Below are 25,477 nucleotides of genomic sequence, written 5' to 3'. Positions count from 1 at the left end.
GTGCCTAACCCTAACCCCCCTCCCCGCTGCCTAAACCTAAGTCCCCTGGGGGGGGTGCCTAACCCTAAGTCCCCCCCGGGGTGCCTAACCCTAACCCTATCTCCCCCTAGTCTAACTCTAACCCTCCCGGGGGGTTGCCTAACCCTAAGTCTCCCCCGAGTGCCCTAAACCTAACCCTCCTCCCCCCGCGGCTATCCGCTCACGGCGCCCGGCATCCCTTCGATCGGAATGCCGGGCGCCTGTCTCCCGGCGTCGGGGAAATGACAGGCTTCTAGATATAGACACCCGGCATTTCACCCTCGCCGGGATATGACAGTCGGGAAGCCGGCTGTCAGTATTAAAGCAGTCGGTTTCCCGATTATATACCAGCAGAGTGCCCCCATATTCAGAGCCGGCCCTAGCCAATTTGGTGCCCTAGGCAAAATTTTGACTGGTGCCCCCTAGCAGATAATCTCACCACCAATCTTATGGCCAGTACACACTAAACAATGTCTATTGTGTACAGACCTCGTTAGCGACGGGACCCGAGGGGGTGTCAGCATCGCCAAGTAGTGACGTTGGGGGCCATGCTACATTCCGCAGCATAGCCCTCGCTAACAGTGTCGTCCGTCAGACCTGAATGCAGGTCAGAGGAGCAAGGATATTGAGTATAATATATTCTTGGTTATAGCACTCTCATCATCAATCTTCAGCAGCTATATCACACATAGATATACATATCTATAAAATATATTTATATATACTGTGTGTGTGTGTATATATATATATATATATATATATATATACATACATACACAACATAATTGTGTAAGGCTGTCATGTCCCCTAAGTTTGACACCCCAAATGGCTCCAAGTGTGAGGGAGACGGCACAGCCTTTGGAGAGGAAGGGTAAGTTTATGAGTGGTGGGGTGAAATGGGATGTTGACAAGGAGCCATGATGGGATGTGGTTCAGGATTCAGGATGTGGCTACGACGGAGTGGGTGGAGAAGGAGTACAGCAGGGGGGTGGGATCAGCCAGGGAAGGGGGGGGGGGCTGTCGGAGTCTGAGATAACAGGCAGTTATATTATATTCAGCATATGTGTGTGTGTATATATATATATATATATATATGTATATATATATATGTTAGTATATATACCCAGACATACACACCACCATTGTATCCAAAAATATAAATTTCTACTTCAGAAAATATAACTTGTGTGAATGATTGCATACCTTCAAAAGATCAGTAGCAGCAGCCAGAAGGTAACGACACCCGATCAGCAGCAGTAGGACTGACACTGAAGTTATGGAATCAGGATCAGTCACCCGGCTAGTTGGGCAGCCTTCACGGAGCTGAGGCTGAACTCCTGCTTGGCTGTAGTGCTCAATGATGTATTTGTGGGGGTGTCACCTAGGTGACATCACATGGAGCGGCGCCGAGACACTGTGTGGCACAGTGAGTGAGGGCTGCGCTGCTATGTGATGTATTTTACCTGCGGTCGGGTGGGAGGGGGGTGCTGCCGGAGCTTCAGTGGGTGGGACCGTAGACGGCCGCCGGCGAGGCATCGGAGGAAGGCTGTGTAGCAGGAAAAATATTCCTGACTACTGCATCACAGGCAGCTTCATGAAAGAGGTGTGTGTGTGTGTGTGTGTGTGTGTGTGGGCATTTGCCCTAGGCATTTGCTTAGATTGCCTATGCCTAGGGCCCACTCTGCCCATATTTAAAATATATGCAGATTGGTTAATCATACACCTGACTATAATGCTACAAAATCCCTGGCTTTATACAAGCGTACCTAAAAGAATTAATGCTGTTTGGAAGGCATAGGGTGGTCACACCAAATATTGATTTAATTCAGATTTCTCTTCTGTTCATTCACTTTGCAGTTTAATTGATAAAAAATAAACTTTTAACACTTCTATTTTTGAAAGCATTCTTACCTTGCAGCATTTTTTCCACACTTGCCTAAACCTTTTGCACAGTACTGTAGTTTCTTACTTTTCCTGAACATCCTGGAGACTCCAATTTGACGGAAGAGAGGGTGACCCTCTCGCATCCTGCCCACTTCCTAATGAATTGGACAGGATATGGAGCATAATGCCATGAATTGCAGGTCCATGGGGGAGAGCGTGGGGCCAATATGACACTATTATTTATTTATGTAGTGCGTACATATTCTGCAGCGCTTTACAGAGAATATTTTAGTTATTCACATCAGTCCATGACCCAGTGGAGCTTACAATCTGTATTCACTTTGATTTGTACACCCACATACAGATGTAGCCTCCTACATCTAGCCTCAATTTGCCATGCAGCGCAACATGCCTGGCGTGAGTGAGCCACCAGGTCCCGTGCAACTCTGCTAGCATTGGGCGTCTTTTTTTTGTCAAAAAATGCGTCTTAGTCACAATACTCCTTGAACCAATACTGGAAAACCTGGGAACGATGATAGTGCATTATCCTGCTGGAATATTCCATCATTGTGGGGGTACATGATGTCAAGGGCTGCAAATGGTCATCAAGCAATGCAAAGTAGCAGTTACCGGTCATTGATGTGTTCAGGCAGACCAGCGGACCCAACCCATGCCACGTGAATACACCCCACACCATTATAGAACCACCACCAGCCTGCACAGTGCCTTGTTGACAACTGGGGACCTGAACCCTACCATCTGCCCAAAACAACTGGAACTGTGACACACCGGACCACGCCACATGTTGCCTGTCCTCCAAGGTCCAGTTAGCAATGTCACGAGCCCAGGTGAGGCGCTGTGTCCTGTGTCATAGTTTTCAGAGGGGCACTCTTGTGAGTCTTCTGCTCCCATATCCCATGGAAGCTAAAGAACGCTGAACTGACCTGCTGGTTATGCATCTGTTACCTCCAGCATTGATTTGAATGTGATTTTAACCAATATCGCTTGTCTGTTACCACGGTCAGTTCTGGCCAGATGCCGCTGGTCATGATTATTAAACCACTGCGCTGTCCAAAGTGGGTGGTAATGCCTTCCCTGAGGTGTTCCCGGTACACACGTGACACCATAGATCAAGGAATGTTGAATATCCGCACAACTTTGGAAATGGAATGTCCCATCTTTCGGGCACCCACTATAATGCCCCGTTTGAACTCTGATAATTCATGTCGCCATGCCATGAGCAGCCGAGCCGGTGTGCAAACTGACTCATGGGACGTTACAAGGTTACAGCTGATGCAGGTCTGGGCATTTTAAGATGTCAGAGTACATTGGCACCACCTACTATACATATATATATATATATATATATATATATATACACACAGTCAGGTCCATAAATATTGGGACATTGACAGAATTTTCAGATTTTGGCCTCTATTCACCACCACAATAGTTTTGAAATGAAACAAACAAGATGTGCTTTAACTCACAATACTGACAGCACATCCCTGGGTGTACAGCACACTAAATGGACAGTACAACCCTAGACAGCACATCCCTTGCTGGGAAGAACATCAGGCCCCTGGATGAGCAATACTGCCCCCCTGGACAGAGCACATTACACCATGTCTGGATTGGACAACACAGCCCAACACAGCAAACTTCAATCCACATCTGCAGACAATCAGGGATCAGTTATTCATTTATATCCACAATGTTAGTAACACCTTTTGGTTGGCATAAAAAAGAGTTTTAAGTCCACATCTGTGGACATCCAAGAGCCAATAAGGTTCAATCCTCCGTTTTTCCAAAAAACCCTATACTCACTATTCCCCCGGGAGATATACAGTGGAAACAGCCAGCTGGTTATATAAAAAGTACAGTCCCTTTATGCATTTCTCCGCCTCCTTAGTGCTCAGCGGCTTCATCAGAAGTGTAACTGTACAGTCTGACTCACCCGGTTTTTATCGCGGGAGTCAGCGCTGCGCACATGTGCCGTGGGTATCAATCCAAGCCTCATTGTGGAATTTGAGGGTAATTACATCCAAATCGTGTGAACGGTGTAGGAATTACAACAGTTTCAATATGTGCCTCTCACTTTTTAATGGGCCAAAAGTAATGGGACTATCAACTCAAAAGCTATTTCATGGACAGATGTGGGCTATTCCCTAGTTATTTCATTATCAATTAAGCAGGTAAAAGGTCTGGAGTTGATTCTAGGTGTGACATTTGCATTTTGAATCAGTTGCTGTTAACTCTCAATATGAGATCCAAAGAGCTGTCACTATCAGTGAAGCAAGCCATCATTAGGCTGAAAAATCAAAACAAACCCATCAGAGAGATAGCAAAAACATTAGGTGTGGCCAAATCAACTGTTTGGAACATTCTTAAAAAGAAAGAACGGCCCGGAGAGCTCAGCAACACCAAAAGACCCGGAAGACCACGGAAAACAACTGTGGTGGATGACAAAATAATTATTTCCCTGGTGAAGAAAAACCCCTTCACAACAGTTGGCCAAATCAAGAACACTCTCCAGGAGGTAGATGTATATGTGTCAAAGTCAACAATCAAGAGAAGACTTCACAAGAGTGAATATAGAGGGTTCACCACAAGATGCAAACCATTGGTGAGCCACAAAAACAGGAAGACCAGATTAGAGTTTGCCAAACAACATCTAAAAAAGCCATTACAGTTCTGGAACAACATCCTATGGACAGATGAGACAAAGATCAACTTGTACCAGAGTGATGGGAAGAGAAGAGTATGGAGAAGGAAAGGAACTGCTCATGATCCAAAACATACCACCTCATCATTGAAGCATGGTGGTGGTAGTGTCATGGCGTGGGCATGTATGGCTGCCAATGGAACTGGTTCCCTTGTATTTATTGATGATGTGAATTCTGTTTCGGGCAATATTATATGCTCACATTCAGTCAAATGCTTCAGAACTCATTGGACGGCGCTTCACAGTGCAGATGGACAATGACCCGAAGCATACTGCAAAAGCAACCATAGAGTTTTTTAAGGCTAAAAAGTGGAATGTTATGCAATGGCCAAGTCAATCCCCTGACCTGAATCCGATTGAGCATGCATTTCACTTGATAAAGACAAAACTGAAGGGAAAATGCCCCAAGAACAAGCAGGAACTGAAGACATTTGCAGTAGAGGCCTGGCAGAGCATCACCAGGGATGAAACCCAGCATCTGGTGATGTCTATGCATTCCAGACTTCAAGCTGTAATTGCCTGCAAAGGATTTGCAACAAAGTATTAAAAAGTGAAAGTTAGGTTTAGGATTGTTTAGTTTGTCCCATTACTTTTGGCCACTTAAAAAGTGGGAGGCACATATAGAAACCGTTGTAATTCCTACACCGTTCACCTGTTTTGGATGTAATTACCCTCAAATTAAATCTGAAAGTCTGCAGTTAAAGCACATGTTTGTTTCATTTCAAAGCCATTGTGGTGGTGAATAGAGGCCAAAATATGAACATTCTGTCAATGTCCCAATATTTATGCACCTGACATATATATATATATATATATATATATATATAAAACTAGCTGATGTATCCGATTTCACGTGGGTAGAACTTAGATATTTACTCCAGTAGCAACAAATTCCCCTCCCTCGCCCATATTGTAACACATTCCCTTCCCTTACTATGTAGTAAGGCAATTGACATTCCCCTCCCTCGCCTGTGTAGTAACACATTTCCCTCCCTCACTTAGTGTAGTAACACATTTCCCTCCCTCACTTAGTGTAGTAGCACATTCCCCTCCCTCACCTCTATAGTAACACATTCCCCTCTCATTGCTGTTGTAACACATTTTCCTCTCTCACCTCTATAGTAGCACATTCCCTTCGCTCACTACTAAAATTAGGGAGCCACACCAACTGCCAGTGATGTTTGGCAGAACTTGGCGTGACAGTTGGTGTTTGAATATTGAACTGTGATGCAGCCACGATGAGTCAGTCAGGACATTGCACAGGGGGAGGAAACATTTTAGCCCTTTTCACCCCCTTAGGAGTTGAATTTTGAAAAATCCCTGCTTGTTGAGCATCTCCATCATGGAAGGCATATACTCCCCGATTTTCATGTTTCATATTCAATTGTGTGCGAGAATAGCAAAAAACCCGCACCTGCGAGGTTTTTCCTGCAGGTGCGGGTTTTTTGTTGTTCTATTAGGTGCGTGTTTTTTTTTAAAACACGCATCGGGAGGTTTTTTTTCACGCACCTCCTGAGCAAGCATGATTTTTCCTAAAATCGATGATTTTAGGCAAAATCACTGGGACTTGCTCTGACACCCCCGCAGCACCCCCCCTGAGGACTAATTAAGCAATTGGAAGTATCCAATTAGCTTAATTAGTCCTTAATTACTCACCTTCCGAAGCGCTGTCTTCTGCATCTTCTTCTGCATCCAGCGTCAGGAGCCGGCTCTACTGCAGCAGGGTGAGTATGTCAGTGTGTGTGGTGTATGTAAGTGTGTATGAGTGAGTGTGTGTGCATGAGTGTGTGTGTGTGTCCCGGAATGGGCGCTAGGAGAATACATCTCCCAGCAGCCCTTGGTCCTCCCATCAGCCCCCGGGACTCCCAGCAGCCCCCTCTCCAGTAAGAAGAGAGAGGGGAAGCCACTGGAAGCCGCGGAGACCCTTGCCAGGTAGGTGTTTTGTTTTTCTTTTTACGCGGCGCGGGGTTTTCAGAGCTGAAAACCCTGCGACCACTATTTATTTTTTTAATTGAATACCGCGGGTAGCGGGAGTGCGCATACCCATGGTATTCCGGAATTGAGCGCGAGGTCCGCAAAGTTTTTATCTTGCTAAACATTGCGTCCAACTGTATATGCCCCATAGTGTATATAGATATACTAGCTGGTGTGCCTACTTTCACCCGGGTAGACCTTAGATATTTACAGTTTTCATTTCCATCTCACCACTCCAGTAACACATTAATCCTTCACCTCTATAGTAATGCATCACAGCTTTAGTAAGATATTACCCTCGCTCACCTGTGAATTAACATTTCTCTCCCTCTCCCATGTTGTAACACATTAAACATTCCCCTCCCTCACCTGTGTAGAAATACACTCACACCTGTAGTAACACATTACCCCCGTTCATACTTGTAGTAACACATTCCCCTCTCACTGCTCTTGTAATACAATCCCTCCCTCACACCTGTAGTAACACATTACCCTCACTCACACCTGTAGTAATTTATTCCCCACCCTCACCTCTGGAGTAAAACATTCTCCTCCCTCACCTCTGTAGTAACACATTACCCCACTCACCCCTGTAGTAACACATTCCCCTCCCTCCTCTGTGTAATAACACATTCCCTTCTCTCATCTCTATAGTAACACATTCCCCTCTCACTGCTGGTGTAACACATTTCCCTCTCTCACCTCTGTAGTAAAACATTCCCTTTCCTCACTATTCAAATAGGGGATCCACACCAACTGCCAGTGATATTCGGCAGCACTTGAGGTGACAGTTGGTGTTTCAATATTGAACTGTGCTTCAGCCACGATGAGTCAGTCAGGCAGGACATGATTAAGGGGAGGAAACATTTTAGCCCTTTTCCCGAATTTAAAAAAATCCCTGTGGCAAGGGGGCAGCAGCGGGCAGCCGGTAATGAGCATCAGCATGCACTGATTGGCCAGCACTAGAAGGCAGGATATGAATTGGAGACAGTGGCGCTGAACAGTGAAAGTGTGATGAGCCTTCACACAATTATCTAGCTGCACGACACATATCTATCCCAGTATAGAGACCCTATTATGCAGCATACGGCTTCACATAAATAAGGAGTCAGAGGCAGAGCCCCTCCTATATTTAGAACAGCGTCACTTAATTATAAGAGGGCTGAAAGGAGGAAATTGATCAGTTGATTAGGACAGGTACTACACTACTGGTAACTTCATCCCAGGTTTATACAGACATTATTTAAGCCTTAGCACTAAGCTGCCCAGAGACTATAATGCTACCATTGAAACCCTCTAACTATATACCAGTCCTACAAAGTACTGTATTACTGCTGATGAGAAAGATACTGTTAGTGTCTGAGCTCTGGTGGATACAGTATCACTAAAGAAAGGACAGTGGGCCTGATTCAGAGCCAGACGCTATGAACGAGCGCCTGCTCTGAATCAGGGCGTTTTTTTTTTTTCTTCTGGAGCGTCCTCCTGGACGCTCGCATAGCTGTGGGTTACCACCTACAGCTTATGCGAGCGCCCATGATGATGGTCTTGATGGTCAAGACCATCGCGACCATCGGGCTTGCGACGAGACCCTGCAGTAGGGTCTCGGTGACCGCAAGCCCTGGAGTGATTTTGGCTCTATCAGAGCCAAAATCACTCCCAATGACATCACTAGTGATGTCAGTGGGGCCGGACCCAGACGGTAGGCGTTCCCATGGGAACGCCTCCGTCTGGCAGCCACGCCCACCAAAGGGGGCGTACTGTCACTCAGCATCGACAGCACGCCCCCTTTGGTGCGAGACCCGGAGCGACAGCTTGGCTGTCGCTATCTGGGTCTTGCGCATGCGCACGACGGAGCTCCCTCCGTCGTGCGCATGCGCACTAGGGCACCATCGTCCCGCTTGCGAGCGCTCAGCGCTCGCGAGCGGGTTTGAATCGGGCCCTGTATCTGTGCATATTGCAGCTTATCCAATATATGTAGTGGAAAGGAGAAGATAAATACATATCTAAAGGATACAAATCATCTCTCTAGTGGAGCAGGATTAAGGGGGGCATCCACTAGACGATTTTATCCCTGTCCAACCTCTTAACGATTTTCTCTTGAAGTTTCCCTTGAAATATGATCTTCCACTCTGAACAATTTGCAAAAGATTTGCAAACGATTTGCAAAAGATCTAACAATAAACTATGTTGTTTTAATCTGTGATTGAGAGCTTTCAGCTATAGTGGGCAGATAGTGGTTCATCGTTTGATCGTTCAGCGTGAACGATGTGTAAACAATTTGTAAGCAATCAAGTGAAATTGACCTGCATGTTCAGTCGATGGAGGAGACGATCAAACGACCAGCGGGAGCGCACATCGTACATCGTTAGAAACAATTACTGCACGATTTGCAAACTATGTTCAAACGATGTTTGAACGATTATCAAACGATTTTATCATTATCGTTCAATCGTTCAACTTTATCGTCTAGTGGATACCCCCCTTAAGCAATTCAGCAATAGACTTTACAGATGGCACTATAGAAGTACTGATAAACACCTTTTTTATAAAGGATATTGGATCCATAGTCAACTAGCCAATTCAAAGACTTACAATTGATCAGATATAAGAGCCCCAGCGTGCACCAACATACTGCAGTGTTTATTAGGGACTAATAATACCTAGATGTTACAGGGTTAATTGTTTCTCCATATTATACTTACAGTATTTTGTTGTATGGCATGCAGAAGTAAATGTATAAAAGGTATATTGATATATTCTAGGTTGTGGGGCAATTATATTGATAATTGTTATGTTTCTTAATGGGAATAAATGAACAATTACTTGTGCATGTTCCACCGGTTCACCATTATTGAAAGCACGTTAACTAGGAGAAAAGAAAGGTATTTTATTTTAAAAAGTGTAATTATTATACTGCATATAAAATACCATCAGGTTACATAATTACATTGGTTGGCTTACCCAAGCAGGCCTAAATAACATAACTATGGGTTTTGCCAAGTAGGCCCATCCATACAACCAATACTTGGGTGGAGGCACTGATATAACTGAAGTATCTTCAATATTTAGTGGGAGATTATAAGTAGGTACACTAAACCACAAGGAAATTAGCAACCTGGTGTCCCTTTAGTGGTAGAGGGGATAACACACACATACACACACACATATATATATATATATATATATATATATATATATATTTATATACAGCCATGGAGAATGACAAAGTAAAGCATCCTGAGACCATTCATGTGTGGGGTTGCTTCTCAGCCAAGGGACTGGGCTCACTCACAATTTTTCCTAAGTACACAGCCACGAATAAAGAATGGTACCAAAACATCCTCCAAGAGCAACTTCTCCCAACCTTCCAAGAAAAGTTTGGTGATGAACAATGCCTTTTCCAGCATGATGGAGCACCTTGCCATAAGGCAAAAATGATATCTAAGTGGCTCGGGGAACAAAACATAAAAATTTTGGGTCCATGGCCGGGAAACTCCCCAGACCTTAATCCCATTGAGAACTTTTGGTCAATCCTCAAGAAGCGGGTGGACAAACAAAACACACAAATTCAGACAAACTCCAAGCATTGATTAGGCAAGAATGGGCGGCCATCAGTCAGTATGTGGCCCAGAAGTTGATTGACAGCATGCCAGGGCGAATTGCAGAGGTCTTGAAAAAGAAGGGTCAACACTGCAAATATTGACTCTTTGCATAAACTTAATGTAATTACCAATGAAAGCCTTTGACACTTATGAAATACTTGTAATTTTACTTCGGTATACCATAGTAACATCTGACTAAAAGGTCTAAAATGCACAGCAAGTAGTTTGGAATTCAGTAAAGTTAACCTCTGCTGACATACACATGATTGAATTTTTGGCATTTAGAGACCTGGGTAAAGAGAATTCCTGTCAGCAGGTAGTGAAGAGATGTCAGATCAGTGAAAGGCACATTCTTTTTTGCCTTTACCGTGTCTTCTTTTTGTTGAATTGATAGATATCTAGTACACCTTGACAACAAAATATTTTTTTCTTTTGTAATGGACGCACAGGAATGGAGGATAAAATTACTAAACCTCTGTGACACCCACTACACTGTCTGCTGATAACCACTTGAAATGACAGTCTTTATTAAGACCCTGCAATGGATTACAGGCCTCTGAGCATTGAGCAGTCTAACAAAACAACTTCTCGTTCCTATTTTTAAACCAATGTACTGAGTCCTACGCTAAATAAACTATATGAATGCCTTTCCTCTTCACTTTTATAACATTGGCAGTTGCTGTATCTGGGGCATATTTAGCAAGTTCTTTGGCAATGATATTTATGCAGAAATAACAATTTCCACATGATTTATGTAATGTAGCTATTTATGCGGTGTGACGATTAGCTTGCTGCTCCCAGCACTGGTGTGAGGTCCTGGGTTTGATTCCCACAAAGGCCCTGTGTGTGGAGTTTGTATTTTCACCTCATGTTTGTGTGGCTTTCCTCCTTGTACTTTGGTTTCCTCCCACAATACAAATCATACTAGTACACTGTAGGTTAATTGGTTTCTGATAAAAATTAACCCTAGAGTACAGATGTGATCACATACATATAGCCTCCTTGCGCGCTAAACAGCCTTTCTAGTTGCGCCATGCCATGGCATGACTCGGTAGCGCTGAGCATCTTTTCGTTTACCTTCAAATCCATCTTATTCACACAGTGATGTGAATAGTTAGCACAAGCAGCTTCTGCTGATTAAAATGATATGCAGCATGCCTATGTTCTGTGAGCGACTGCAGGTGTATCTGCATGTGAAACGCTACGTTACAGTGTCAGCGGCTGTAATACTGTAATGTAGTGATCAGGGCCGCAACTAGGGGGGGCTAGAGGTGCACGTGCACCGGGTGGGGATTGCGGGGGGGGGGTGAAAAAGCTGACTCGGACATCTGAAAATGGCCGCCGCCGCCAAATAGGAGACTAATGCTAGAGGTTCTTACTGCACCTCTAGTGTCTGTCTCTTCCTTGGCGGCGGCCATTTTTGGATGGCCGTTTTCAGCAGATTCCATGCGGACTGGCCGTCCGCATGGACTCTGCTGAAAACGGCCATCCAAAAATGGCCGCCACCAAGGAAGAGACAGATGCTAGAGGTCCTACTGGACCTCTAGTGTCTGTTAGCAGAGCGCAATGCACACAGCGTTCCCGGAAGTGCCGGGAACGCTGGCGCTGCAGGGCGAAGATGCTGAGAGCTGCATCTTCTCCCTTCAAATCCCCTGGCAACGAGCATAAACCCCCCTGGAAATGAGCATAAACCCCATGGCAATGAGCATGTAATCCCTGGCAACGAGCATGGAACCCCATGGCAACGAGCATGTAACTCCTGGCAACGAGCATGAAACCCCATGGCAACGAGCATGTAACTCCTGGCAACGAGCATGAAACCCCTGGTAACAAGCATAAATCCCCTGACAACAAGCATGAAACCCCCTGGCAACGAGCATGTAACCCCTGGCAACGAGCATTGAACCCCTGGTAACAAGCATAAATCCCCTGACAACAAGCATGAAACCCCCTGGCACCGAGCATGTAACCACTGGCAATGAGCATAAACCCCATGGCAATGAGCATGGAACCCCTGGTAACAAGCATAAATCCCCTGACAACAAGCATGAAACCCCCTGGCAATGAGCATGTAACCCCTGGCAACGAGCATGAAACCGCATGGCAACGAGCATGTAACCCCTGGCAACAAGCATAAACCCCCTGGCAACGAGGAGGTCATTTTAAAGTAATTAGAAGCATTACTGTAGGGCATAAAGTGGTGTCGGGCAAATATGTAAGTGGCGCTTTGGTAATAGGCATTACAGTATGTGGCATAATGTGTAATGGGCATTATGGTGTATGGAATAATGTAAGTCACTATACCAGGGACGTCTGAGTAGTGCACTGCTTTATGGAGAAGCAAGGACAAACTCCAGAGGTACAGGAAGGGAGGGGGCGCAAAATTGCTGCCTTGCACCGGGTGACAGATATCCTAGTTTCGGCTCTGTAGTGATTCGTATGCACATACACCTGCACTCGCTCACAGAACATAGGCATGATGCATATCATTTTAATCAGCAGAAGCTGTTTGTGCTATCTATTTGCATAACCGTTGCGAATAAAACACATTTGAAGTTAAAAATGTGAACGTAAACACTACCGAGCGCACGGAGGATAGATGTATGTGGACACATGCTATTTATGAAGGAGCCAACATCAGGACACAACCATCCCCATACAGAGTAGGGAATGTTATGATTGTGTAATTTATCAAACTCCGAAACCAAAAGTTTTCAGAGTTTGTCTCAGATGGTAAACAGCATCTTTAGCGTGTGTTAGAATGCTCTTTGCCATGGGAAGATTTCCCACTCTTCTGTGTGTACACACAGTCTACAGGTACACATGTTCCGGCACACTGATGGGACAGAACCCGGCAGTGGTACTTTTGCTGCTGAGATTAGCTGCTCAGTAAAGGGTTTTGCATTTGCTAAGACAGCTGTTTATTGGAGCAGCTGTCCCTATATCACCACCATTATAAAAAGCCCCCCAGACAACATTCTAATATTACGGCGATAAGGTATGTTCATTTTCAGAGACCTAATAGGGCACATCCACTAGCAGACATAGAAACGACTGCACATCCACTAGCAGACATAGAAACGACTGCACTATTACGACATTGTAATTGTGCAGTCATTTCACAGTCTGGTGCTGTGCCTACACTGAACGAGCAGTCATTCAGTGTAGGCACATCCATCATCCCCTAACATGCTCAACCTGACGTTATCGTCAGGTTGACCAGCATGTTCGGGCGATGATTTATGTCGGAAACGACCATCGGGAGCGCACATCGCTGGTCGTTTCCGACATTTACATCCCTGATGTATGCCCGATTATGATGGCGTAATCATATAATGGCGCTATGTAATTGGGTAATGGATACCCGGCATAACAAATAGGCCCTATGTCTTAAGGTGCGTACTCCCTACGCGACCTTAGAGAGCGATTGCACGATTACGACATCGTAATCGTGCAATTGCTCAGTAATCGGCCACAAAGCGGGCATTTAAATGTCAAAAACGGCCAGCGATGCACGTACCTGCTGGTCGTTTTTAACATCATCGCCCGTACATGCTGATCAACCTGACGATCACGTCAGGTTCAGCATGTACGGGGATGATGGATGTGCCTACACTGAATGACTGAATGCTCAGTGTAGGCATATCACAGACTATGAAACGACAGCACGATTACAATGTCGTGATTGTGCTCTCATTTCTATGTCTATTAGTGGATATGCTCCTTTAATTGACCTCAATAAAATGTATCTTTCTTTTTCAGTCTGCACTGTTTTCACTGCTGACAAGTCGCTACATTGGGAGATGGAAAGTATAGCCTGACATTCTCAGTATTAGTCTCACAAATAAAATAAAGTTGTATTAACTTCATTAAAATTGATTGTTTACAACTTTACATAATTAAAAGGTCTGGTTTTAAAATTACATATTGGATTATATTGGGGCAGAAACACAACAAAACTCCTCGACTTTTAAAGCCAATATTGTTATATATGTTGGGAAGTAATGGAGGAGGTAATGCTTGGAATCCTGCTAGCAGTGGAATCAAGGGGTTTTCTCCCAGCAGAAGCCTGATAAATGAATGAGATAAACAATACTGATGATATGCTGGGAAAATAGTACAATTAGATAATTGTCTTTTAAATGTGTGATTTGTTGTTTATTATTATCTATCTCATACATCCATCATGGTCAGTTAGTGATTACATAATTTGTCGTTCTGTGTACAATGAAGTTGGATGACATCCTGTGCCAAATGAATAAAATCCCTTGTTGCTATGTTTGTGATATACAGCAATTTCATCCTGTATCATTTTTATTGTGATTGACACAGTATAATGAGCATATGGGTAATGTCATTTCTCTTCTGACTTTCCAGTCATAAGAACTGAAAAGATACAGTAAGAGATAAATCTTGTTACTGGTGAAATCCTCCAATGTATCCTGGCAGTGAGCCCCGGACTTGTATTTGGAGCAGTTATAGCTGAGAAAGTAGAGCAGGATTCAAATGATCATTTAGTTTCAGTGCTCGGGATGTCAAGTGAGCTGCCAGTTATATTAGAGGCTCCATCATGACACAGACACTCGCTTCTCTCTGTTCTGGGTTCAGTCTCTTCTGGGACTTTCAAGGCTATTTTGTTGGAAAATCGCTCATTCATCACCTCATGAAATCAACTCATCCCATTTCTAAACATCTGAAGAGAAAAGTAATCTCCGCAAGGAAAACCATAAATGACATATATTTTTCCCTCTTCGTTTCCAGGTTCTGGCCTCTGTCAGACAGAAAATTGAACAATTTGCTACTATAGAAGAAAATTTTCCTATGTTACTTGCGGAAGCTCAACAATACCTGCTGGATCGCATGGACATGAGTCACGAATCTGACGATGTGTTAATCAAAGGTACAGTACTCCTCATATTAGTATGTGCACCTTAAGGCATTTTGAGTTTGTGCTTAGCAAGTTCACAATTGTACACAGTGTCAAGCAGGGAACATCTTACTCATAAAACACGTTCTCTGTCCACTAACCAGAATATTGGGAGCAGTAGTTTCACTGTGAGAGCAGCTGATGACTATTATTATTTATTATGGTAAAAGTTTAGTCTATTAGCATGTGTCATGTCTCATAACTGATATACAGGCAAAACAGTATAATAAAATACAATGCATTCAGTACGGGATATAGCGGTCGGGATGCTGCCGCTCAGAATACCAGCGCCGGAATCTCAACAGCAGCTGGAATCCCGATTCCAGAATCCAGACTGCCGGGCCAGAATTCCGAAGGTAAGGGTTAGGCTGCAGGGGAAGGCTTAGGGTTATGCTGTGGGGGAAGAGTTAGTGGGAGAGTTAGGGTTAGGTGCAGGGGGAGGGTTAGGCTGCAGGGGGGGAGGGTTAGGCTGCAGGGGCAGGCTTAGGGTTATGCTGTGGGGGAAGGGTTAGTGGGAGAGTTAGGGTTAGGTGCAGGGGGAGGGTTAGGCTGCAGGGGGAGAGGGTTAGGCTGCAGGGGCAGGCTTAGGGTTATGCTGTGGGGGAAGGGTTAGTGGGAGAGTTAGGGTTAGGTGCAGGGGGAGGGTTAGGCTGCAGGGGGAGGCTTAGGGTTCAGGCTGTGGGGGGAGGGTTAGTGGGAGAGTTAGGGTTAAGCTGCAGGGGGGAGGGTTAGGCTGCAGGGGGGGAGGGTTAGGGATAGGCTGCAGGGGGAGGCTTAGGGTTCAGGCTGTGGGGGGAGGGTTAGTGGGAGAGTTAGGGTTAAGCTGCAGGGGGGAGGGTTAGGCTGCAGGGGGTTAGGGGTAGGCTGCAGGGGGGGTGGGTTAGTGTTAAAACACTTACCTAGTTTGGTCGAGATTCTGGCTGTCATTCTTCTGGCCGCCTACATCCCGATTAGAACCACACATTGGCCGGATCGTTCAGTGTATAATATGGCCGATCTGCGCAGTCCTTCGGTCCTTAATGATATCTTCCGGTTGGCCGTGTAGGCCAACTGGACTATGTCGCATGCGGCGCCAGGCAGGTTAATGAAGAACAGAACTAAGGATATTTCCGTCCTTCATTACATCGTTCTGATGTGTTACTGCGGATACGTTATATTGGGCCATCTGCCGCCATATCTTCTGGGTACATATCGCTACAGTGTGTACCCGGCTTTAGTATCAGACAGATTTGCACCCCTATGCCTTCACATGTACATTTGTACTATTTTTGTATCACTTCCCTTTGAGACCATTATGCTATAGGCTCTAACAAACACGTCCTCTTCCTCTTTAAAAAAATAATGTTTATTTGCATTCTCTCCCCTGAATATAATTGTGCTTTATACGGTAACTAAAAGTTAATAGAATTAGTTTACACTGCAGTATGGTAAGTTAGCATGCTTCAATATACTGACTTTTGCCATCAGAACAGAGCCCTCTGCACAGACAGGTTCACCCGAATACAGGCCTACTGCTACGATAGCATACTGTACATTCAGCCAGGGATTGATGGCATTTAAATTTTCTATTCTACACATCACTTTGTCATTATTATTTGTGCTGCTGCTGTCATTATGACTTTTTGTTTAGCAGCGATGCCCTTCTGCAGCATCTTTCCTTCCCTAAGGCTGGTTTGGCACTGGCAGAGCATATGCATAATAGAAAGCATGTGAAAATATATAAGCGCTACAATAAACTATTCAATCAATCAATAACTTTATTGTCTTTAACAAATTCACAGTACATCAACTGCCAAAGAAACATGTTTGCAAGGCATCTCTAATGATAAAAAAAGAAAAACAGCTACCTAAAACCTTAATCACAGTGCAGTATTTACTAATTAGCCTATTACTAACTGTTGGAAAGAAACTATTTTTTAATTGAGTGGTGCAACATAATATTGACCTATACCATATGTTCAGGGGCAACAAACTAAATAAGCCATGGCTTGGATGGAATGCATCATTTATTATCCCCCACGCTTTCAAATTCTCTTTTTATAGAGTTCTTGAATATTTGGCAACTGTAGGCCAATTCACATGTGGTATACCTGCAGTTGATATGTACGAGAAGTGTTTGGAAATGTATTCTGAATGCAAACATTATGTAGCTTTTACAATTAATACAAAAAAAACCTGTAATTTCAATGAGGTTTAAAGAGTGTAGAAAGCCCATTTTAATGATGGGCTATTGAATTTAATTAGATAAACTCCACAAGAAAATAAACAAAGCACTACCCTACCAATTACTTAATCAATACAAGTGCTAACATGACTGGGGAGATTTCCACTAAAGTAGTTTTAGGTCCTCCCGGTAGACTGAAAATTAATACTGGTCGGGCCTGTATCTAACCATTAAAATGTCCACTGTGGGGATGTAGTCTGTTAACCGACGGTCTAAATGCACCGACCGCCGGCTTCCAAACTTTCTAATCCCAGCATTGTACTAATGACAGGCATCGAAAACTGTCATTAACCATACGCCGGAAGACCGACACCCGGCATACTGAATGAAGGTAAGTTGGGTGCGGACAGCCGCTGGGGGTTAGGTTTAGGGCTCCAGGGGGGCTTAGGGTTAGGCACCCCATGGGAGAGTTAGGTTTAGGCTAGGGAAGGGGGGGATTAGGGTTAGGCACCCCGGGGGGAGGTTAGGGTTAGGCACTTAGGGGGATTTACGCTAAGGCTGCGGGGAAGGGGGGGTTAGGTTTAGGCACTTAGATGGGGATTAGGGTTAGGCACTTGCGGGGGAGGTTAGGGTTAGGCACCCCTAAGGGAGGGTTAGGGGGGAATTAGGTTAGCGATACTTACCTTAGGGACGATCGGGCTCTTCACCCTTGTCAGGCTGCCGCTGTCGGGATTTGAACCACCTGCCATGCGGCCGCCGGTAATACCTACTACACCCCCACTGTGGATCCACTGTCAGCAGCACAGTGGAACATCCAAAGCTGGTCAGTGCAGGGTTGTAGACTTATAAAGAGATGGAGCCAGAGGAAAAAAAAAACCTAGCCTGCTCCATTCACACTCAGATTATCAGTTGTGGTAAGATCAGGGTAAGAGTGCCGTCTCCTGGGGTAAACGTTTAAACTTGTAATGCAGCGTAACGTCCCTCTCACAAAACAGAAGTCTTTAACACAACACTTACATTCAATGTTCACAGTGTCAACAGGACCTGTTCTCTAGGCAGTGAGAGGCTGACTACAGAGACTGACACACCCTTTATCAGCCTCACTGGTGGTCTGGCAACAGGGCTGTTAATCAGCGTCTGTATACCAGGCAGAAGCTACAAACATGGGGCATATACAGTATTTTTCCCCTTGACAACCTTTCTACTGTTTTTGTCACACAACCTAGAGCTGAAAAGCACTGAAGCTCTTCTTGGCACCCCTGGGTTGTGTGGTTCATGTCTAAGGGCCATTAATTTTAATAAAGGTTTCTATATGTTGTGCACAACCCTGTTGAAATGAATTGGCCATTGACATGAATGGGAAAGATACTGTACAGCACAACTTTGGTTAAAGCACTTGTGGTAACCCCCAGTAGGTACTGTATGTACACAATATGCTCCCATAGATGGTAAGTAACAGACTTTTTTTCAAGCTCGCTGACATGCTTTGAAATCGTACATGCTGCTTCCCAAAAAATGTGTCCTGGGGAAAACACACACAAATAAACTTAAATGAGTATGGATACAATGGAAAAATAAGATTTATTTTATGTATGTTTCCACTCATTGCACCTGAACTAAAATCATATGAGATGTTTGAATGGCAGTGGGTAACCGGCCTTGCTCGCCTCATGTTTTTGACAAATATCTGATTGGTAGCTTACACAGTATTGTGACACTGTTGTCTTCCACTTTAAAAAAACAAATGGGAATTTCCTTTACTGTCCAGATTGCAAATATCAATTAGTATGAATAGTTCACAGCAGCCACAATAATAATAGTAAGACTTACTCAGCCAAGCGGAAACTATTGCCCATCACCATCATCATCACCATTAGTGCCTATTTGGCACCAGGTGTCAGCACCCGCAATTGATACACCTCCGAGTCCTAACAGGTGCATATGCGTCTTTGTATTTTCATGGACAACATTTGCCTGCTGTCTCAATCATTATGATGATATTTTCCCTAAGAGTGATTGAAAACAATGTTGCTCATGAAACATTAGCAAGTTGAGCAGTCTTCATTCACTAAATCTGGTGCCAAATGTGTCCAAACAATAGCCTATGCTTCATAGTCAATGAGTTCTTCACTAGGACAGTTCTGTATTTGTATACATGACTTTGGACATGCGTGGATGGTATATGCTTAATTAACACATGAGCCATACCTGTGTGGAAGCACTTGCTTTCAATTTGTTTGGTGTCCACTTTTTTGTTCACTATCAAAAATATTTACCTTTAAAAAATGTAACCTTCTTTTCATCTAAAATAGTTAACATGTACTGCAGTAGGATTTCTATTCTTTACGTATATGCGCTATTATGCCTAATGCTCTATAGATCTAACAATTACTATTTTCTCGTAGATAATTCACCGGTGAATGTGAATGGAGGCAAAGAAACAAGTACTGGGGACAATTCACAAATTGTGGTACAGAAATATAAGGAACAAAGAGCAAATATATTGCCTCCTCTTCCTACAGTCTCAAAACACACCAGAAACGCAGTTCTCGCAGCCGCCATATTTCCGGAATTCTTGAAAGAACTTGCCGCTTTGGCCCAGGAACATTCTGTGCTATATTATATGATTGGGAACTATTTTTAACAAATGTTTGTTTTATGTAGATTTTAAATATTGTTTTATTCTTTTTATGTTGGATTTTGTTCTAAATGAAAACTACCTGGTTTCTCTTTTTTAACTAGGGTTAGTTTAGCATAGTGTTGAATATCTTATTCGCAGGTTAGCTTTTACTACTTCCTGTAATACTTGATAGAAAATGAGGTTTGTGGTCCATCTGACTATGGTGGTTGTTTTTCCTACAGTATGTGGGTTTAATATTCATAACCCTATTCATATATAACAATGGCACTTTGACTCTGTACCCTTTGTGCTTTATCATCTATGTTTGTATATTAAGATGCATTTTTATTGCCTTGTTCCTTAGTCAAACTAGGTCTCCAGTGTCCATCCTGTCATAGAAGATCCAAGTTTACGAATATTGCTTCCACTATGTAATGCCCAAAATTCCAAGAGTCCAGTTGTTAATCGAAATACGTAATGAATTGTGCACTAAGTGGCATATACTACCTGTTCTATTAACATAATTAACTGGGCTTCTTCCTTAATCACCAGCTTTGGAGCCTAATGAAATTGAGACAGTTATCAAATAAGCATTGTCATGACGGACTTTCAAATCTTGGATGTCAACCATGATCAATTTTAGTAACTTCATTTTTTTTTTTATATAGGCTTAAGAGGAATAACTTGTTATTAAATGTGCCTGTTGACATAGGCTGAAAAATACTAATGCAAGTTTATATATGCATTCTTAAGCCTATATATATTCTCTATATGCATCCTAGGGACCAATTTGGCTGTAAATTGAGTAACACAAACAGATGAATATCGCTAGTAGTCAGTGTACAGTATCAGTCAGTAAAGGAACGTGTCACTTAGCTATCACCATTAGATATGGGTGCTGAATTGACAGTTATAGTGTATGCAGGATTCCACTGTATCAAAGTTTTTGAGAAAGCCTTGGTAATCAGCACAGAACTCTAGCTGGTAATTCCCTCCGGGTGAGTCTCTGGGAATGGATGAAAAAAGTAATGCAATGCAGGTGAAGGACGCCTATATATAACACCAAATAATAGCATGTAAACAAATCAGAGTAGAAACTGCACTGTATTTACACTCAATAAAAATGTTAGCGATTTAGTAGTGTTGCTGTCAAGTGCCAAATATTTTTTCCTTTGAAATGAACCAGGGAAATAAGCACTACCTAGAATTAGTAAAAAAAATACACAGAAGCACATTGTAGCCACCAATCCTACCCATTTACTGTATCACCATGGAGCAAAATGCAGAATTCCTGTTATAAAAAAAGAAATGAAAAATAATTGTAAATAATAAAAACAAAGCACACTGTGGAACCAAGCCATGCTTGTGCTGCTCTATTAATACAAGCCCTCAGTCATATATATATATATATATATATATATATATATATATGACTGATATTAGCCTGCTCTATGTGCCTTGTGTTATTTATATGCTCAGGATTAGACCAGACATTCCTCACCACTTTGTGATATGATATGAGCCTTGCCCTGTTATTGTGGGTTGCGGAGGGACAGGTTGGGGGGTATTAGAGGTGTAACAAGTTATTTGTGAGTGCAATCATTTCTGAAAAAGTGGGAACTACTTCCAGGCATTGTTCTAATCCGCTGTTCAGGGCCACATGATATATAGGCAGCTTTGTATAGTTTCAACACACTGAAGCATAGCTATAGCCTTACCCAGGCATTGCTCCACTTGTAGGGAATTGGGTTGAAGAGCTGGCAAATTATCAACATCATTGCGCATATTGTTATATGGTTGTTTGTCTTGATGGCTAAATGCCTGTATCTGTCCCTGCATCTGCCTAACCTGGTGTAAGAACTGTTAATACAGGAAACCTAATAATGTAATCCCAATATCCTCAGACGAGAACACACTGCATTGCTCTCATCAGGTTGATGCACATGAAGATGCTCATATAATATTTAAGCAAACATGTAGTCTTTAAAAAATGAGGCAATAAGGTCAGGTGAATAGCGCCATCTTTTTAATGTCTGGGAACAACCATAATAGTTTTAATCATTAAGAACGCATTTGGTAAGTACTTGATAGCTCTCTTGCTATAGAATGTAGTAATACATATAACCCTGCTTAGATTTGTTTCAGGTAAACACCTAATGTATAAGCTTACACAGTGATAGTTGTGCACAGTACTCCAGCCCTATCTAGTGCACTAAGTAGCGGCCTTATACCAAAGACGTGCCTTAGCACAGCTGCCTGCAGGAGGTCCAGGAACAACATGTTTTTCTTTTGTAAAGGACTCTGCACACTTTGCCCTGTGATCATAGATCATTGCAATCACTTAGCGACACACATGGAGGGCCACATTGCACAGAGCCAATCACACTGCAATGTTTTAATACAAATGGTTTGCAATGGACGCCAGCTGTGTCCATGTTCTTATCATAGGACGGTCACACGCTGTGTAATGGTTGGCCAAACTGACAAATCATTTACTGTGGGTGACCAGCGCAATGGCCTTATTTGGTCAGATATTAGAAGCCTTGTGTAAGTTAGACAAAATGTTTGGTTACATGTTATAGCACATTTGTGTTATTTGCTTTTAAAGTAGCCTTTTTGGCTGGCCATTGCAACCTGATTATTTAGCCATATCACCAAATGACCAAATCTGGTCTTGGCTGATTAAGCAAAGGCCAAATTGGGCAATCTTGTCTTTAACCAGGTGGCCTAAAGGGATCTCAGCTGCCCCATGTTTCCTATAATGTGACCGCTGCATACTCAGGCTGACGCAGTCATTGGCTGAGAGGAATCACATTATGAGCAGTTAGGTTTGGAATTTTACTATTCACAGGAAGATTGTTGCTGTGTCTACACACATGACAGGATGATAAATGTGACTTCAGAGTGATAGGTGTAGTCCTACAAAGCCTTATTAAATGTTTTGCACAATATACATTGTCTCCATTCCTATGCAAGGTTTTTTTGTTTTCGTTTTTCTTTTTAAATCTCTTAAGTATAAGCATATTGTTATGGAATTAGTATTTACCTTCTCATCTAGGGTATACAGGATATGTTTTCTGTTCTGATGTTGTATCCTGCATTGTTATTGCACCTTATAAGTTCTGCATAATATATATCATAATATAAACAATATAAAAACCTCACTGATGTTTCTTGTTGTGCTTTGTTTAGTAAAACTGAATACTGTAAATGCGAATATCAACAGTGGTATCTGATGTTATGGAGAAATTATATATAACTTGTTTCAAGTAATTTATTATTCTGCATTAACCTCAGAGTGATACTTAACAATCTACTGGTATTTTAAATGTTTGTATTAGCCACATATAGTAAATATTTAGCAAGTGTAATATATTTTCACACTTCCTTTTAATTGATTTTTGTTGTAGAAGATCTAGAACCCATCTCTGCTGCCCAACAGACCGAAATACTGTAAGCCTGCATATTACATAGTGCCTTTTGAAGTGCTCTGGTATAAAAGCGCTGTAATTTCCAGTAATTATGTATAATGTTAGCACTTACACTGAAATAGATCATGACTTGACCTTGATAGCCTCCAAACACAAACAACAAAATCATTCTCATTACTGATAGGCTGTCTGTACTCCAGATCTGAGGCATAATTCAGATGTTACAACCAATGTATTACATATAAGATATAACTCCTACGTACTGATCTATGATACCTCATATATAAACCAGTTCACAGATCTAGTCTTCCAAGTAGGCAGAGCAAGTGGATGTTTACAGAACAATCCAGCAGATTGAATCAGTTTTCCATTATTTATTTCCATATTATCTAGAAGTGAGTGTTTTAATGTGTTGAGAGGATGGACAAAAATGTAATATGATATAAGAGAATTCTAATACATAGTCCTTATATGCAAGTTCCTATGTAAATATACAATTCAGTTCTGTAAGAACTGTGCCACAATGGGGTTTTCTATCTGTGAGCTGTGACAAAATACCCAGAATCCGTAAATTGAAGCACAAAACAATCAGTATCACAGGCAATTGTACGATTGAGACTACACTAGAGACTTCAGTTGTGTGACCTGTAACAAGTCACATCAATCAGTTGTTTGTGACAGCCAATGCCGCATGTAAATTCTCATGTAATGCCCACTACCTCATTGGTAACATCTTTCCTACTAATTCCTTCCAAAGTTGGAATTATCTTCTTTACAGTGGGTAATGTTCCTCTCTACATACATCTCTTGTAGCGTAATGCAACACCAATACCAACCAAGAAAAGTGTTCATTGGGTCCTATTTTTTTTATGTAAATGAGAATATTATTGATATTGAATAATTGTATTTCTAATTATAGGGAAATTCATTTTGTTATTAACACATTTGTAATTCTAAAAATGAGCAGCGCCCTTGGTTTCTTTCCCTATTTGTGCTGCCATAGATTCCGAATCGGACCATCATTTTACATATGTGACTTACATCTTACAGATACATGAATATAATAAACATAATACAGGTGTGACCTTATACACCTATCCCTTTTGCGCCCTAAGGCATTAGATACCTAGTGTGATTCCCGTCCTGCGCTGTTTTTCCTCAAATTTGCTTTGTCCTCAACTTTGCTACTTTTTCCTCAGTTTTGCATCTTAGTTTACAAATAGTGTACTAGGTACTTAGGATTAGTGTTTTGGAGCGGCTAAGTAGCTATATCCGTGGCCAGATAAACAGGGCTATTTTGCGTGATTTGAGGATACAGTAAGTGTATGTAGACACATCTGTAACAGACACATGAATACACATGAATACAAGCATAGCAACACGTGGATAATTATGAGGTAGCAATTACAATCTGGCACAGACACAACAACTATGAATTTCATGCAAGTGAGTGAACGAACAAACAGTATAAAATCCAGATTGAGATGTTGTGCGAGGTGGACAGACATGAGACATAGGGCCATATTCATTTTGAAGCGAAATGTCGGAATCGGCGATGATTTATCGCCGATGACGTAATTTTTGCCTGTTTTAATTATCCCTTATTCAATTTCAAAGACAAACGGGGATAACTTTTCACCACTGAAATAGGTGGTGAAAAAAAGTGCAGAATTAGGGTTTAGGGGTGCAGGCTTAAAAAAATAGCCCGCACCCCTGGGAATGTCATAAAAAAAATAAACTGTCAAAAAAAAAAAAAAAAAAAATCTGCCTTTCTAATTGAATACGGGGATAAAGCGGGCATGCGCCCGATACTTTATCCCCGGAAAACCTGCGATGTGGAGCGAAAAGTCCAGCATGGACTTTTCGCTCCCACATTGAATATGGCCTATAGAGTAGAGAGGACACTTCCCAAGACAGCTTGCGTTCTAGCGGGAGTGCAAATAGGACACAAGTGGATGGAGGAAGTTGACAAGAGGGTCTAAGGGGGGGGGAGGGGATAGGCAAGCATGATGTGGAAGATTTTGATGGAGTGTTAGAAGTATTGTATGTTGGGAGAGTCTGGGAGGAGTTCCTCCCAGAGGGACAAGGAGTTCCAAAGGTGAGGAGCAGCGCAGGTAGGGATGGGAGGAGGA

At 42.7% G+C, this 25,477-nt stretch overlaps 1 protein-coding gene across 2 annotated transcripts in view; it reads left to right on the top strand.

The window, feature by feature from the left end:
- FHIP1A (FHF complex subunit HOOK interacting protein 1A) overlaps window positions 1–23,078 on the top strand; it is a 312,507-nt gene extending 289,429 nt beyond the window's left edge. For both annotated transcript variants that reach the window (XM_088448272.1, XM_088448280.1), the window contains 2 exons: window positions 14,965–15,103; window positions 19,700–23,078. In XM_088448272.1, the coding sequence (XP_088304398.1) occupies window positions 14,965–15,103; window positions 19,700–19,938 (378 nt within the window). In that variant the 3' untranslated portion in view covers window positions 19,939–23,078. The remainder of the gene's footprint in view (window positions 1–14,964; window positions 15,104–19,699) is intronic.
- Window positions 23,079–25,477: the final 2,399 nt, after the last annotated feature.

This window comes from Taudactylus pleione, unplaced genomic scaffold (genome assembly GCF_031769625.1).
Source record: "Taudactylus pleione unplaced genomic scaffold, aTauple2 ptg000021l, whole genome shotgun sequence".
NCBI lineage: Eukaryota > Metazoa > Chordata > Amphibia > Anura > Myobatrachidae > Taudactylus > Taudactylus pleione.
This window is presented reverse-complemented; position numbering and strand designations above follow the sequence as displayed.